Source organism: Gallinula chloropus (genome assembly GCF_964237585.1).
Source record: "Gallinula chloropus genome assembly, chromosome: 3".
NCBI lineage: Eukaryota > Metazoa > Chordata > Aves > Gruiformes > Rallidae > Gallinula > Gallinula chloropus.
The window spans coordinates 97,792,992-97,810,082 of record NC_140087.1 but is presented as its reverse complement, the minus strand read 5'-3'; the positions used below and the strand labels follow the sequence as shown (position 1 = coordinate 97,810,082).

The 17,091-nt window shown below is 41.1% G+C and overlaps 1 protein-coding gene across 1 annotated transcript; it reads right to left on the bottom strand.

Annotated features, from left to right (window-relative positions):
* Nucleotides 1-1,105: 1,105 nt before the first annotated feature.
* On the bottom strand, nt 1,106-15,676 carry KLHL31 (kelch like family member 31). Its single transcript, XM_084262570.1, has 3 exons — nt 15,620-15,676; nt 12,154-13,357; nt 1,106-9,252 (listed from the first exon to the last, which is right to left on the bottom strand). Exons 2-3 carry the CDS (start codon nt 13,323-13,325, stop codon nt 8,520-8,522), a joined length of 1,905 nt encoding a protein of 634 aa, XP_084118696.1. The 5' UTR covers nt 13,326-13,357; nt 15,620-15,676; the 3' UTR covers nt 1,106-8,519.
* Nucleotides 15,677-17,091: the final 1,415 nt, after the last annotated feature.

Below are 17,091 nucleotides of genomic sequence, written 5' to 3'. Positions count from 1 at the left end.
TTCCTGGTGATCGCAGTAGCTACTCTGAGCACTGCCTTTCAGAGATCATAGAATCACAGAATGCATTAGGTTGGAAGGGACCTTTAAAGATCATCTAGTCCACCCCCCCTGCAGTAAGCAGGGACATCTTCACTGGATCATGTTGCTCTGAGCCCCATCAAGCCTGACCTTGAATGACTCCAGGGATGGGGCCTCCACCACCTCTCTTGCCAACCTGTTCCAGTGGTTCACCACTCTCCTGGTAAATCATTTCTTCCTGTCTCATCTAAACCTACCCTGCTCTAATTTAAACCCATTACCCCCTGTCCTGTCACTACATACCCTTGCAAGCAGTCCCTCCCCAGCTTTCCTGCAGGCCCCTTCAGGTACTGGAAGGCTGCTATAAGGTCTCCCCAGAACCTTCTCTTCTCCAGGCTGAACAACCTCAACTCTCTCAGCCTGATTTCACAGGAAAGGTGCTTGTGTCCCTCCTCTGGAAGCACTCCAAGATGTCCATGTTTTTCTTGGGGATCCCAGAGCTGGCCACAGTACTCCAGGTGAGGTCTTACAAGAGGAAAGTAGAGGGGGAAGGTCACCTCTCTCGATCTGCTGGCCACACCCGTGATGTGATTTGCCTTCTAGGCTGTAGATGTACATTGTTGGCTCTTGTCCAGCTTTTCATTCATCAGTCTTTTCCTGCAGGGCTGCCCTCTATCACATCATTGCCCACCCTGTATTGGTAGCGTTGATTATCCTGACCCAAGTACAGGACCTTGCACTTGACCTTGCTGAACTTCATGAGGTTTGCACAGGCCCACCTCTCTTGTGGTCCGGGGCTTTCTGGACGACATCCCATCCCTCTGGTGTGTCGATCACACCACTCAGCTTCATGTCATCTGCAAACTTGCTGAGGGTGCACTCAACCCCACTGTCTATGCTATTGATCAAGATATTAAACAACGCTGGTCCCAGCACAGATGGCTGAGGGACACCACTCCGTATAATTGTTTGCACTGTAGCTAAAAGATGACATTACAGAACATAGAATGAGACGTCATGGTTTGTTCTGCGGTCGGTTTAAGTGATGGGAACATGAGTTACAGACTGCAAGACTTTTATTCTGAGTTTTCCTCTTTGCAACTTCAATAAATTCCATCTTTGCCTCAGAATAATCCATCCGTAAGGAACACAAAATAACAGTGTCTCTTCAATTTGGCTGGTTTTAATTGATCTGAATGGCTATTCTCATGCTGCTATGTGGGGATTCTACTTAAGGAACACATGGTGCCCTTCAAATGAAAAAAAGAATATGCTGCCATCGGCTTAGCTAACATTTCCCTTACAAGCATTCACAAAAAGAAGGAATAAACCAGTTTATAAGCCTCTGCACACTGGGTTTTTAGTTGGCATAATGAACACCATAGGTCTATGCAAGATGGATAATTTAGGGGAAAAGTCAATGAGTGTTTCTCTGACATTATTTATCTGTTTTGTAAGCAAATGATGACATAACAAACTCTGAAACATATCTGGAATATAGTAAAATAGAAGTTTTCTCAGACTGTTAAGTTACAAAATAAATATGGCAAGAAAAAAAGGATCCAGTTATTTTTAACTTTAATCCATGTTTTTTACTTTAGTGATGCTGGGAAATATTTTGTCAAGACTTGCTTAAAAAAAAAAATCTTTTTATTTCCTTTTCCATGAGCTCTTGGACTCTCACTGGGTACTCTGGCTGACTCCAGCCTCTGTGTCAGGGACTCACTGTGAAGGGAGACTCCATCTTACAGTTTGTGTCTCTCCTCCCCTGGCTTGGGGACGGTTGCATATCCCACCCTGGGACTGATCTGTTCCTCCCTTTTGGGTGGTTTGGCTCCTTCTGAAATTTAATTCACTTCATGTAAATATATATATCCATGTAAGTAATCTGTCCTAATCATACCTGCTGTTGCATTATTGTTGGTAAGTTTGCTTCACTAGTGATAAATTATATTAATGTGTGATAGTATATACCTACTTGGTTGTTGCTGTCATTGGCTGTACTACCATGCTGCTTGATGCTGCTATTGATTGACACCATACTATGCATTGATATTGTATTACTGATTGCTGGTAATAACTTGCAATAGATTGATGTACAATCATTCATATTCACTTTATTCATCTTCATACTAGCTTTATTAATCATAGGTGTATTTGCTAGCGGTGATTGCTGTGGTTGTATACTTGCTAGTGGTGATTTTTGTGGTGTTTGTGGTAATCTGTAATAAACTAGAGACGTTCAGAGGATAAAGCCTCTGTATGACAGGACCCTAGGAACCCATACTTGCAACCCCTGCAAAGCTGCAGGCTGGTGATCCTTCAGGTTGTGACATCCACTGAATGCCAAATTGCGCTTTGAATACAGCCCGCGGTGTCGAAGCACAGGGAATGCTTTTTGGCACTTCACACTCTCTCATCTGTGGCACAACTTAATTGCTCTTTAGAATTCAGACTTTTATTTTTTTCCTTGAAATTTAGATGCTTTTATTTCTGATACTGTTACTCATACAATCCAAATTAAAACACCTTAAATTGCTAACCAGACATCTGATTGATCACCATTTTTTTGTTAGGCGTTCTGATTACAACAAGTGACTGTGAAACGAATTGTTAAAACCCAAGCTCTTTTCCTTGTAATGAAAAAGATAAAAGTGGCCCCAGTGTCACACTGTGTAGCTTATTGAGAAGATAGCTTGACAGCCCGGGTGTAACAAACATTCCAGTCTGCTGATATGAAAGCAAGGATCAGCAGGGGGCTCAGAAAACAAAGCGTATCTCAGCTGCAACCAGGCGTTTGTCAGAACGAGAGTCTCGCAGATTCCAACTGGTTTCACAGTGGCTCGTGCTGTGTATCGACAGTTTCATTTGAAGCATATCATGGAAAAGACCAGCATGCTGTTACCAACAACTGCTGCACCACAAATCTGCATTTTTCAAGCACTAACATTCTCACATTACGCTTACAGATTCTGGCTGTGGAAATGTGTTCCCTTGTGTCATCACAGTCTACCCTTGAAGTGTATAAATAGAAAGCCTATTTGTATAAGCAGTATGCCTAGCACTTGTAAGCCAGGGAAATACTTCACAGAAATAACTTATATGTTAAACGTTTCCTGTTGGAAAAAAAAAAACCCTGCCAAAGCAGCACCTAGTGTAACATCCAGTGTATCTAAATGTGTGTGTTCCCATTCTTACCAACAGAAATTAACTATGTATATTCCTCATCAGTTTGCTAATAGCCTATATCTTTATTGAAAATTCAATTTTCATTCAGACAACAATGAACTCACTCAAGTCTTTCGCATGGCACAACTCATCTGGTGTTAACTGAACCTCTCACACAAGCCATACAGATTTGCAGGTATTTTCCTTTATTCTTAAGGGAACTTGTGGGAACAAAGCTCTGAGCATCTGAGCACTAGAGACTCATGTTTCACCCTTTTTTCCAACAGGCATTATAGAATGTGCCCTTTACTTTATTGAGGCCACTGGTGATAAGGCTTTCTTAATTAGATTCACAGATGAACTTCTATGTACTGGTCACATCTGTGTATCTTCTCTGGTGCCCCCTGAGTCATCCAGTTATGGACGAGAGAAAATAAAAGGGACAACAGATCCTTCTCTTGCATGGAGGAGTCAAAGAACAAATCCGTGCATAACAATGTTTTTCATTACGTATACAAAGTATATCTTCAACATAAACGATGAGAAGATCCATAGCAAAAAGGTCAGGAGACTATAGTAGGACTACTGGATTCAACTACCTTCTCCAAGCAGGTATATTCAGAATTTGAAAAAAGATCTCCCAACTTGGGAGAACCAGGTTAGAGTTGAAAATTCAATTCAACTGAGAATTCAAGTTACAGGCAATTGGAAACTGAGTCTTGCTTTTTGTAAGAAAGGCTTGGCCATCTCAGTTTGGTAAAAGGAAGAAAGGCTGTTTATGGAAAGGTGTGTGTTGAAGGAGGTGCTTCCTTTCAGCATGTATTTCTCAAAAATCATTGAGAAATGGGAACAAAATCTTAGTCTACTGACTGTGCTAAGAGGTTCCATCTTCCCCTTTCCACTGTCTGGAGCCTCTGGCATCTCCCATCCTGTCTTGTATAAAAACCTCTGGAGCATGCATAGGATTTAATTCAGCAGCCATCCCCAAGGAAATAATCCTTAAGGAGATATCCACTCTCTAAAAAATTTAACATGCCTGCATGGTAAGCAGGTAGTTGAATGGTGATATTGAGGATCAGCCTAATACCTCCATGCTGGCTCTCATTGGCCATCGATACTTTTCTACCCATGGATTTAGTTCTTGTATTTTAATCTTCCAAACACAAGCACATAACTGTGTATATAGGAGACATCAAACTGAATTCAGTAAGGTATACACAATTTGTTGGACCATTGGGTTTACAAGCAGAATTACTAACCCCAGCTGTTACCAATGCAAAGCTCCCCCTAAACTCAACATGGGTTTGAGAAGAGTTAAAACTGTAGGACTGACTCATCTTGGTTTCAAGTTATATAAAACATGGTCTTACTCAGTTATTTAATTTATCATGTACTTTTTCCTGCAAGAACCACCATTTAAAAATGGCTCAACACAAAACACTTTTCAACACCTGATAGCTTTGGTTGATGCTAATTTTGTCTTCCGTCATTTGACCATCTAGAAGTTGGCACCTAAGTTTACTGGAACTCTTGACTGACACACAGATGATCTTGCAGTTAACTTTGGGAAGAGATTAAATGATCATGATCTCATCTTAAGAACTGAGCACAAAATCTTCCTTTCAGCATAACTTTCCAACACTTAAGTTTCTCCCTCACAACCTTGTAACACACTCTCTCATGCACCTACACAAGCATGAATAAACAAGAAAACAAACCACTACCAAACCATTTCACTCACACACTGGAGAAAGCTTATTTTCAGCTTTGAATTCCTTGGAAGCACAGAAGAGGTTGTTGATTATAAAATGCATAGGCATAATTAATTTTGAAGATAGCATATATATATATATATATTCTTCTTGCCATTAGTATAGCATTAAAGATGCCTGTAGTGTTTTAACGGTCTCCATCTCACACAGTTGAAAGCCCTTTGCTCTACTCAGTATTACCATATACAGTACTTCCTAAATTGCATGTTAAAATTTCTTTTTGGGATATACAATATTCCAAGTTCAACTGAGATACTGTAATTACACATCAGAGGATTGAAAACATGGTACCGGACAATGAAAGAACACCACCCCAGAAAACACAACATACAAACCATTTTTCACAGTTCTAACAGAAGAAGATTGTACATAAAAATGTTACAAATAGCTCGGTACCTTGGTATCATCAAAATAATATTAAGTCCAGCTGATATTGTCACATATTAAGGGCCAAAACCCGGCTCAATGCACAGTTAAAACCTACACAGATGTTTAGAGAAAATAATATAAAGTCACGCTGAAGTGCTCTGCTGGTGACAGTAACATTTGTTCATCTATCTAAAATTTTTGGCCTACATATGCGCCTAATTTGTGCTACAGGACCACATGGCCTGTGCTTGACTCCTGCCCTAGAACAGGTTTTCATGGACATGTCACGGCCAAGGGCAGTGGAAGCTGAGGAGCAGTCTTCCGTCTGGGTATGACAAATTTTTCAGGCATCTAGATCTACTGTTCTGCCAGAATTTGGCCAAGAGTTCGAAATCCTGTACATCTTATTCAGTAGTCCCAGTGAAGTCAATGGAACTTTTTTGTGACTAAGATGCAAAGGATTTGGCCCCCAAAGTTTTTAACCCTTTAAGTAGTAAGAGAGTAGTTTCATTGCACTTAGCCCATCATTCACAAATACCTTTCTACTCAAAACCAGAACATGGTTGTTGATCTATAGGAAGTGTGGGCTCACAGAGAGAAAAGCATGTGGGAACATCTGACAACTCATAGCATTTTGGAACTGAATTCCAGAATTTCATCCAGTATTTGCCTGAGGCCAAAATTATTTTTCCTTCAATTCTTAAATGCCATCTTATGGGTACCTTCAAAACACTAAATAACTGGAGTATGTATACAGTGATAATCGGGTATGTGTACGGGTGTCTTCATTGGACTGGATGGATATGCAACTTAGTCTACTACTATTAAAATTTTACAAAAAATATTGGAGCTTCAAAGAGCTTCCTAAATACTTTTTTATGGAACATGTGGTCTGGACTTTGGGAAAAGAGAAATTTTGCTCTCATCCACGAGAAGCTTTTGGTGACTGGAATGGGCAAGAACAGCATTTTTGTATTTAAAGCAAAGTAATCTTACTCTGTGACACAATTCCATGTTTTGTTCTGTGACTGTGGATTTAAATGGGATAATGTGAATTAAATGGGATAAAGGATAACTATGATAATTAAAATAATCAGAACTATATGACAGCGCTACTTTGACTATAAGTCATTGCAATGCAGTGTATTATAAAACCACACAGCACTCAAAAATAGAATTTGTTATTTAAAATTGCATTGTCAGGATGCAGACATGAACTCTGAAATCTGAATGGGAAAATATGATTGAGTACCATGGAGTTTAATCCCAACCGACAGAGCGAATTACTTCATCTCTAATACCGTGTCATGCTCATGCTGATGCTCAATATGTAGCTGCAACAAAGCTACAAAGAGCAGAGTATGAGTCCTGAAAATGTTTGCCTCAACAGTATCTGCACTTACAATAAAAATCTGGCTGCCTTGTTAACAGTGCCAAGAGCATCCTACTCGTTGGCACTGCAGCCTGGAGGTGTCAATGATAATCTGAGGAGACTGCATGTGAAGCCTCTCTGAATGAGTTAAGGCGAGTGAATTTCTGCCCCTTTGGCTATATTAAATCATTTTACTTCTTTGTATTGCTTTTTTCCTTACCCACAGAAGGATGTAGACATTTTGTGCTGATAGCAGTCCTTTGGTATCAAAGTCTCCAGGGACATTAATGGCTAAGACAACAGGATTAGATTTCATGCTTAATTCTCCCACTGCATGCTGAAATTAAGAAGAAAATTTCTTTGAAGATAATCTGAGTTGAGTGAAGACTTCACTCACTGGGAAAACTTCACAGACTTGAACAGGTAGAGCATGAGTCTAGCCTTTCGAAAAACACAATTAAAAGCTCTTAAAAAACTAAATAGAGCTGTAATGGAGGCTTTGAAAAGAGGTAAATAATGGCATGCCTGGGAAAAGGTTAGTTGAGGGGATGATGTGCTTACATCTGGTAAGAAAGGTGTTAAGGTATCTCTTTGGTACCATTAAGTAAAGTCTCTTGGATTTCATCCAGCTTTCTGATGATTCACCATTTTTTCTACTCTACCCTTAGAGGCAGATCCTGCAGTCTTTACTCCCCCTCTGTTCCTCACTCAGCTGTGAATCTGTCAGACTAATACTGAGTAGGAGGGATGCTCTGTTCATCTCCTCTTTTAGGCACCATTAGCCCTGGGTGCCTTCTGGCATGAACTCAGCTTCCAGATTTCACCTCTGCTGCAACAATCCTAGCTCCCTGCATTGGAGAGTTCCTTCCTGAAGGCAACCTGGACATACATTTCCACACAGATGGGAAGAGTAGGAACAGGAGGAGACATACTGACAAGCCTTCACACCTTCCACCTGCAGTGATAGGAGAGTCTTCTTGGTATGAGGGGGAGGATGGGGTGGTGGTCTACTTCTTGGTGTGCACATGGAAGTCAGGAGAGAAATGTGGCACCTTAGGACTGGCCCATAATGCTTGCAGGAGCGAAGTTATTTTGTGGATTCAGGTCCTGAAAGCCATGTCACAGCATTAGATATGCGAGTTAAAGGGTTTCATGAAAGAAGTTAGGGAGTTTCATGAAAGAAGTTAGGGATGTCTTATAATATCTGAAGAAGAAAGAATTTTTTTTTTTTTTGTGAATACCACTGCTCCCTGCAAAAATATGCACACACTATATGTACTTTTTTGTGGGTTTTTTCCTCAGGTGTGTCAAAATAGTAATTGCATAGAAAAGAACAACACTGACCAATTTTATGAGGACATGGCATATTTCTGATCTGTGTTGAGATTTATTACTAGCAATATCTGATTTTCATTTTGGGTTCTGAAAGCATTTAAAACTCACTATTAAAAAAGCCTCACAACAGTCTTCTGAAGCAGGTTTATCTCTATTTTACAGGTAAGGAAACCAAGGCACAAAGAAATGAAATGATTGGCCACAGATAACATAAGTCAGCGGCAAAGTATCAGGAAAAGAATGAATTTCCCTCAGCATTTACCACTTAACTCTCTCTTCCTGCTAAGAAAATTCATCTCATCCTTCATGTGCCGCTTCTTGCCACCCGTATTAAGATGATGAAAACTGATCAATTTGAATGGTTAAAACTGTTTCAAAGCACATGATTTTTTTTTTTTCCATATAAGCACAAAAATGCTACTTAAAGGGTTAATTATAATGCTGTGCTGGTAAACATTTTTGTTTATTGCTGGTCAGACCCGTATTTAAATACTGACTGGGACAGAGGAGACTGAGCTGGCTCTGGACTCCCTTGTCTTGGTGTTGGGCATGGATATCGTACAACAGGATACACCAACAGTGGCCTCAGGCAGCTCATCTTCCTCTGTCCACTCATTGAGATCGGGGTTATAACACTGAATGCACTTCTTGTATTTTTTCTCTACTTCATTCCAGCCACCTACTAAGTAAATTTTCCCGTTAAGAGTGGAGGCACCAGCAGTACTCACTCCAGTTTGAAGCGGCGCCACGTAACTCCATTGCCCTGTGTAAGGACTGTAACACTCCACAGGGAGAACATCAACCCTTTCAGCTCTACCCCCCAGCTGAGACCCACCCATGACGTAGACCCTTTCCAGAAGGGACACTGCGCAGTGCCACCCCCTCGGGGTGCTGAGGCTGGACTTATCCTGCCAGCTATCTTTGCTGGGGTCATACATGCACACTGAGCAAGAGTAAGCGTTGTTAATGTACCCTCCTGTGACCAAGATCCGACCATCCACCACTGCGCTGGCGTGGCAGCACCTGGGCACCTCCAGGGGCGCCTTCATCTGCCACTGATTAGTGGCAGGCACGTAGCATTCAACTGAGGAGAGGCAGCCCTCGGAGTTGCGGCCACCCACTGCAAAAAGGAGGCCACTGAACACGTTCAGGCTGAAGTGGGTGCGCCGCTGATTCATGCTTGCCAGGTGAATCCAGGTGTTGAAACGAGGATCGTATCTGAAAGCATGAAAAACGGAGGGTGACTGTCTCGCATACTGCTCTGCTGAAGCCTACAGCCCCTGTCCCACTGCTGCTGTGGCTGTAAAGCTGATAGAATTGTAGCTTGTTATTTAGCCCATTAGAAGCCACTGGAATGAAACTGGTATTCCTGGTGAAGTTTACAAATTGATTTAGTTCTTGATTGGAGAAAAACGCATTAGTATCATTCAAACCTGGTACTGCATCACTGAAGTACACCTGACTCTTCTGTTAAGAAACTCAGTAGAATAAGTGGAAAGAGATGCTTTCAACACACAACAGAAATTTTGGGTTTTTTGAAATTTACACCTACAGCAAAGATGTCAAAATTTACTCAGAGTTGTATAAAAATGTTAGGTGATTTATACATGTATCTTTTTAGTACTTTCTATCTGGTATGTGTTCTTTCCCTGCCATCCATATGGAGTGAGAATTATGTGGGAAGAACAGCTCTGCTTTCTAACACCATTCCTTTCTGAAATAACTCTCTCTGTCCTGGGCACTTAAATGGGCAATTTTGAAATAGGATATAGCAAATTATGACTCCTGAAGGAGTTGAGTGAGGTACATGAGTAGGGCCATACATTTCTCCTGTTGCCTGCTGAGGGGACCAGAGAATCATATATGACGACTATGGCAAAATAAATACTAATTAGCTGTCATTCAGCATTGTCACCTGCAGCTCAGAAAGGAAGTCCACAGACACACTGATGTGTACTGACATGCCTATTCAGCCAAGGACCATGAAGATTCCCCACTTCCTCCCCACAACCAAGGTGTACACTGGGTGCATGCCTCCTTGTGAGAACGTAAGGCATAGCAGATGATTGGGAGAGCAACAGCATAATGCCAATTACCCAATACATTTTTCTGACCAAGTAGCTTGCACAATAAAAATGACCTAGAGAAAGGCTCTCCAGAGCCATCTGGACAGGCTGGACAAATGGACTGAGGCCAGCTGTATGAGGTTTAACAAGGCTGTCAGGTCTTGCACTTGTGCCACAACCCCATGCAATGCTACAGGCTTTGGGAAGAATGGGTGGAAAGCTGCCCAGAGGAAAAAGACCTGGGGGTGTTGGTCAACAGCTGACTGAGTATGAGCCGGAAATGTGCCCAGGTGGCCAAGAAGGCCAACAGCATCCTGGCTAAGTATCAAAAATAGCATGGCCAGTAGGAATAGGGAAGTGATTGTGCTCCTGCACAACTGGCACTGCTGAGGCCTCACCTCAAGTACTGTGCTCAGTTTTGGGCCCCTCACGACAGGAAAAACACTGAGGTGCTGGAGCCTGTCCAGAGAAGGGCAACAAATCTGGTGAAGGGTCTAGACCACAAGTCTTATGAAGAGTGGCTGAGCAAACTGTGGTTGTTTAGCCTGATGAAGAGGAGGCTGAGGGGAAACCTTATCACTCTCTACAACTACCTGAAAGGAGGTTGTAGCCAGGTGGGAGTTGGTATCTTCTGCCAGGTAAGAAGTGATAGGACCAGAAAAAATGGCCTCAAGTTACTCCAGGTGAGGTTTATATTGGATATTAATCTTCATGAAAATTCTTATGAAAAGGTCTGTCAAGCACTGGAACAGGCTGCTCAGGGAAGTGGTTGAGTCACCATCCCTGGAGGTATTTAAAAATACATGTAGATTGGTGCCCAGGGACATGGTTTAGTGGTCTTGGAAGCATTAGCTTTATGGTTGGAGTCAATTATCATAAAGGTAGGTGTTCTCCAACCTAAATGATTCTGTGATTCCTTAATCATTAACTTTGCATGTTGGTTGATGCCTTCAGGAGAAGTTCCCTCTGGGAGCAGAAAAGCAAGCATTGATAAGACTGTAGTGAGCTGGAGGTCGGCCTCTTCTCCCGTGTAGACAGTGACAGAACTAGAGGGAATGGTATCAAGCTGCGCCAGGGGAGATTCAGGCTGGACATTAGGAAGCACTACTTCTTGGAACGGGTAGTCAGGCACTGGAATGCACTGCCCAGGGAGGTGGTGGAGTCACCGACCCTGGGGGTGTTCAAGGAAAGACTGGATGTTGTATTGAGGGACATGGTTTAGTGGGAGCTAGTAGTAATAGGTGAATGGTTGGACTGGATGATCTTTTAGGTCTTTTCCAACCTTGATAATTCTGTGATTCTGTGATTCTGTGATTCTGTAGCTGTGTACCAGCATTGCATGTGCATAGGCTGTTAGCAGGTAAAAAGCTGGCCTGTCTCACCTCCAGCCTTTGCTTCCAGGCTGTCAGATTTTAGGCCGAACTATTTAAAAACTACTAGCACTATTTCATGTTAGCCTATGCACTTTTCTGACCTTGCTATCAGTCCTTGGATTACTATAAATAGGAGCTGTGGTATTTCAGAAATGAGGTATTATTTGGAGTACACTGTGGAAGTGGAATATAGCCTTCAGGAGATGGTGATGTTGTTTCCAAAATCTCAATAAATAAACAAACTGAAAGGATATGAAATACACTATAAAAGCTGTTGAAAATATGGTGGATGGTGCACAGAAAGTAAAAATTTTAATACCTAAAGGTGTTTTTCTGAACTTTCTGTGAGACATCAGAAACTCTTGAAATTTATAAAGTCTCACCTTGTCTGGTTTAGTGCATTTTAATGGTACCGCAGCACATCCCAGAACTTCCTATTTATGTTCCTATTCATTTCTTCCACTTGGAGTAGGTTTTCTGTCATCCTCACTTCTCACTGTCAATGTGTAGTCATGGTGAAGTTTTTGTATAACTTCAGTTACCCAGCAGCCACACCTCCCCAACCCTGACCCCCTTCTATTTATCTGAGTGGTTCATGCTGCATGTCGCAAACCGGTTTAGCCTAACTACCTGCACTGTGTAGAATCAATCTCTCCATATTTAAATAAATAATCAATTACCTGCAGAAATTGCTGACTGCATGCTTGGCTTGGTTCCTGGCATCATTCTGGTCTTCCCCACCGGCCACATAGAGAAATCCATCCATTACCGTCACGCACTGATTAAAACTTTTAGCAGGCATTTCACTCAGCTTCTTCCATCCATTCTCAGGATCTCTGTACAAGATGTCTCTGCTAAGAGACTTTTCTGTTAGAGCGGGGCGTCCCCCAACAGTAACTAAGACTCTGAAACCTCCACGGATCCTCGTTCTTCTTGACTGCAGTGTATTCTGGTGGTAGGGAAGCAAATGATAGTTCATGGCATCCACGAGGAGCTTATGGCAGTCTGCATCTTGCATCATTCTCGGCACAGTTTGAACGTAATTGACAAGGTCTTGGGCTGAGATGGTACCGAAACGGATGTTACCTAAGAGATCGGCAGCAAACTTTACTCTTTTTTGGTCAAATTCCAGCCATTTTATTGCAATCTGGAATGCAACAATTTCAGAAGGCAACTGCAAGTCATCATCTGCAAGAAGTTCGTTAATCTGATCAAAAGTAAGTTTTAAGAACTGATCTGTTTCTGAAAACTCAATGAAGTTGTCTCTAATGAATTTATGCGCTGCTTCTTTGGTTGCTTTTAGTCCGTATGTTTCTGCGATGTTGGCAATGTACATACAATTCTCAACACTGATTTCTTGGATTAGAAAATCACAGCACATCTTCACAAGGGTGTGAATCTGCAGATAAATTGCTGTGGAAATAATACTACCTATCGTATAAAGCGAGAGAGTAAGTTTTCCGGTGTACGCATAGGTGATAACAGTCGCCAGACCCAAGGGGGATACATCATTGAGGTCTACTCTTTGAATGGACGGATCTTTCTTTAAGATGTTGTGGAAGTAGTCGCTGCTTGAAGCCATCACCACCTTATGAACACTGAAGGATTTGGTTTTGGTACTGATAGTCAAGTCACAAAGAAAATTTTCTAGTCTCATTCTGCTCAGACCTTCCAAGAGATTCGGGCTATAGGATGGGTCAGAAACTTCAGATGAGATACAGCTGAAACCGTTCCCTCCATCTAAGAGTCCATTCAAGCCATTCAGTTTACTGAGGGGGCCATCTTCCACAATGATAGTCATTTCATTGATATCTGCTTTGTTCTTCTTCACATTCTTCTTCTTTGGGGCCATGACTGCAATGAAATATTACAGCCAAGAGCTTGCTAAAAATAAAATTAGAAGATTTCAGTTGTGAAATTTAATAGCCATGTGATTATGCAACAAATCTAACCTTTGTCAATACATATAAATGCCACAAAACCAAAACACATAGGATAATCTATCTTCCTCAGATCTATTATACTCTCCTAGATTGTAGTGTGGCTGCTGATGAACAACAATCAATATTCAAATTGTGAAGAATACAGCTACAATTTTAATTAAATAACAAGGCCATAAATGAATATTCACCTTTTATCACCATATTAAAAATGTTAAATTCTCTAAATGAGTCTCCCAGAGTGTTAAAATTTTGTAACTGTATGTTCAAATCAGTCAGGTTCTAGACCTGAATTCATGAGTCTGAAGTAAAGGAAAGATATGAGCCCCCAACTTTGTTCATTCTTACTTCAGGGCCAGTACAGACTTAGAGGCAGTTCAGAATTTGACCAGCAAATATTCAGAATAGGAGAAACTCTTAAAAAAAAAAAAAAGCAAGATGACATAAAGTGAATTTTTGTATGATATCACACTGATTTTAGATTTAGGATCTGCTCCCAACTGCTTCCAAGTTCTTGTAACTTTTGATTTTCTAGATTGATGATATTCTGTTTCCCATGTCAGGTTCACATATACTGTCTACTCATAGCATACTCTGCTTGCTTTTTGGTAGCAGTAATTTGAAATTTATTATCCTACTTTTAGGATTTTGTGGGGATATAGGGAGAAGAAGTCTAACTCTCATTTGAAAAAAATACCATGTGACCTGCAGCAAGAGGCGTTATTTAAAACAAATTCTTTGTGTGTTATATGTAACATAGAGTTATATTGGAACAGACACTTGAATTATACGTATGAACTCTAGGCAAGTTCCAGCTCTTGCTGAAATGAAGGGCCATGTTTTTTGTCAAATGCAACGTGAGACAGACCTAAGTTTTCAAAGGAGCTATTTCAAACAAGCATATGTATATGTAAATACACTTTGAAAGAAAGCATTAATCTTCAGTAACACAGTTAAAACAGAATTGCTGACATCAGCATTACAACAGATTCAAATATAGCATTTATCTCCAATATATCCATTGATTTTAAAAGAATTTATACATGCTTATTGTCTTCATGATCCTTACACTCATAAAAACAGAACATGAAAAAATGCTACTTAATGATAAAACAAATGACTACATATTTTAGAGAACTTAATAAAAACACTTCAGCAATATTTTAATCTAGCATCTCAGCACACCAGTTTTTCCTTAAGCACACAGCACGTAACAAAATGGTAATTTAATTATAGAAAGGAATGGTTGCTGCCTGTGAACACCAGGATTTTTTTTGCTGCTGATGCTGGGTGATGACCATGTGCAGAGCCGGCGAGGGTGAAGGCCATGTGTGCCCAAAGTGTCAGTGTCAGGCCGCGCTGACGTGAGCTGCGATCCCCAAAATGTCATTGTGCCAGCGCAGGGGTCAGCTGCTCCCCGGCTCACCCCCCTGCTCCGGCTGCATTCCAGGAGATGCATCTGTTGAGACCTATCAGAGTCACCTCCCAGAATAGAAACCTCCCAGCAGCTTGCCATTTTAAGACAGCTTCAATCGAAGGTATAGCTGGTGTTTCTGTGTACTTGGTCGTTTTAACACAACTTTAGTTGCAAAACCCCAAATGATATTGCAGATGCTCCCTGTATTTGTTGGCACAGAGTAAAAGCCAAACAAAACTTTTGGATGTCTTTGTATGTCACCCACCTAGTTGTAGCTTTGCATAGTTAACAGCAACAACTTTATAGCTGGTAAGGGCATATTCTGTTGGCAATCATATTTGTGACTCTAAATATTTTTAGAGACCCATAACTTAAAAAGTTTAATAACTGCAGGATGTAATGCTTACTGCCTCACTGCATCAGTGCGTGTGACATTTTATGCTCTCTGTTAAAAAATGTCCATTCCAATGTTTTTTCCTGAAAAAGACTTTTCCATCAGCAGAAACGTTCCCAGCTAGATTAGTGTATAAGTACACAAGTGACAGGACATGCAGAACCAGTGAAACAAACCAATTGATCCTATAATAAATTCAAATTATTGAACTTTGAAATTGCTGAATGATTTAGGTTTCTATAGCCCTATGCTTTCACCTCATTTATTTTAGTTTAAGAAGTCATGCCAAAGGACTCTTGGCGTCCCAAAACAGTGCATTCAAACAAACAACCTTCACCCCCCTTTAAAATGTTACTTTTAGCCACTATCAAACTGAGGAGTTAAAAACCCCTTACCCTCTTCAGAAAAATGGTGTCCCAGTGCTGTCCAAGAAGCTGTCAGTGAAAAATACCTCTTCCTTGGAAAACAAGAAGACAAAAAGAGAGAAAATGTGGTAAAAAAAAAAAAAAAGAAAAAAAGAAAAAAAAGAGAGAGACAGAAAGATCAGAGTCCACTCGTTAAGTCCCAGCTTGTGGTTTCCAGTGGGACGCTTTGCTGTCACAGCGAGCAAAAGAGACTGGAGCCTGTGCTTGGGTGCTCTTTAAAATGACCCCTCCTCTCTGTGCCCCACTCCCTGCCTCTGCCCAGCCACAGGAGATCAGCTTCCCAGGGCTGCCTGGCCTCTGGAAATCGGGGGGGCAAGTCTGAACCCTGCAAATGCACAGGTACAAGGGCGGAAAAGGAGGGGAAGGAGAAGATGGTAGATCCACAACAGGTAATAATTGCCCCAAGTAAGTGTAGGGTGAACCACTTGGTTGGGTGTCTGGGCAAAGGCCAGTATGCTTGGGGAGGGGGACAGGTTTAGCTTGGACATAAGGAAGAAATTCTTTACAACGAGGGTAGTGAGGCACTGGGACAGATTAGCCAGAGAAACTGTGGCTGCCCCCTCTCTGGCAGTGTTCATGGCCAGGTTGGAGGGGGCTTTGGGCAGCCTGGGCTAATGGAGGGTCTCACTGCCCATGGCAGGGGGTTGGAACCAGATGATCTTTGAGGTCTCTTTCAACCAAAACCATTCTGTGATTCTAGGGCACTTATTATCTTAACACATCTCAATATATTTCATCTGTTCAATCACAGTATAAAATTCCTTGCATGGATGATTATCCTTAACTTTTTTAGGCTCTGTCTTAACGGGATGAGCTGTAATGATTTTTACATGAAGAGTATGTTCCCCACTGTTATTCATGAGTTTTAAAATTCATAAACACTATTTTTTGTAGATAGAACAGACATATTTCATAGAATCACAGCCTGGTTTGGGTTGGAAGGGATCTTGAAGATCACCTAGTTCCAACTGCCCTGCCATGGCCAGGACACACTCCACCAGACCAAGTTGCTGAAAGCCCCATCTGTATTTCTAAAACAAGACTCCCAAACACAGATAGACTAGTGAACTTGAGTACTCAGTGTTCCTTTTTTTAACAGCTCATACTCAGACTTTTATCAACTTTTGTAATTTTAAGAAGCCCTAAAAGGCAAACATTTCTCTTTTGTTATTTTTCATTTAGGTTGTTTTTTTAATGAAGGGAACATTCCTTCTCCCTAATGAATGCGCTATCATGATCTCATTTTAATGCCATATTTTTAAATCTACTAGCATGTTGTAAAATAAATTTTAAGTCTTATTAAGTATTTAAAAATGTATTTCCAACATGCTTATATGATTCACTGCTGAACAAAACTATACAGACAACAATGGGGATATATCCCAGTTGAAAATGCAAAACTAATTTGTGATTAACAGAAAAGGCTGAAGGTGCTCTGAGCT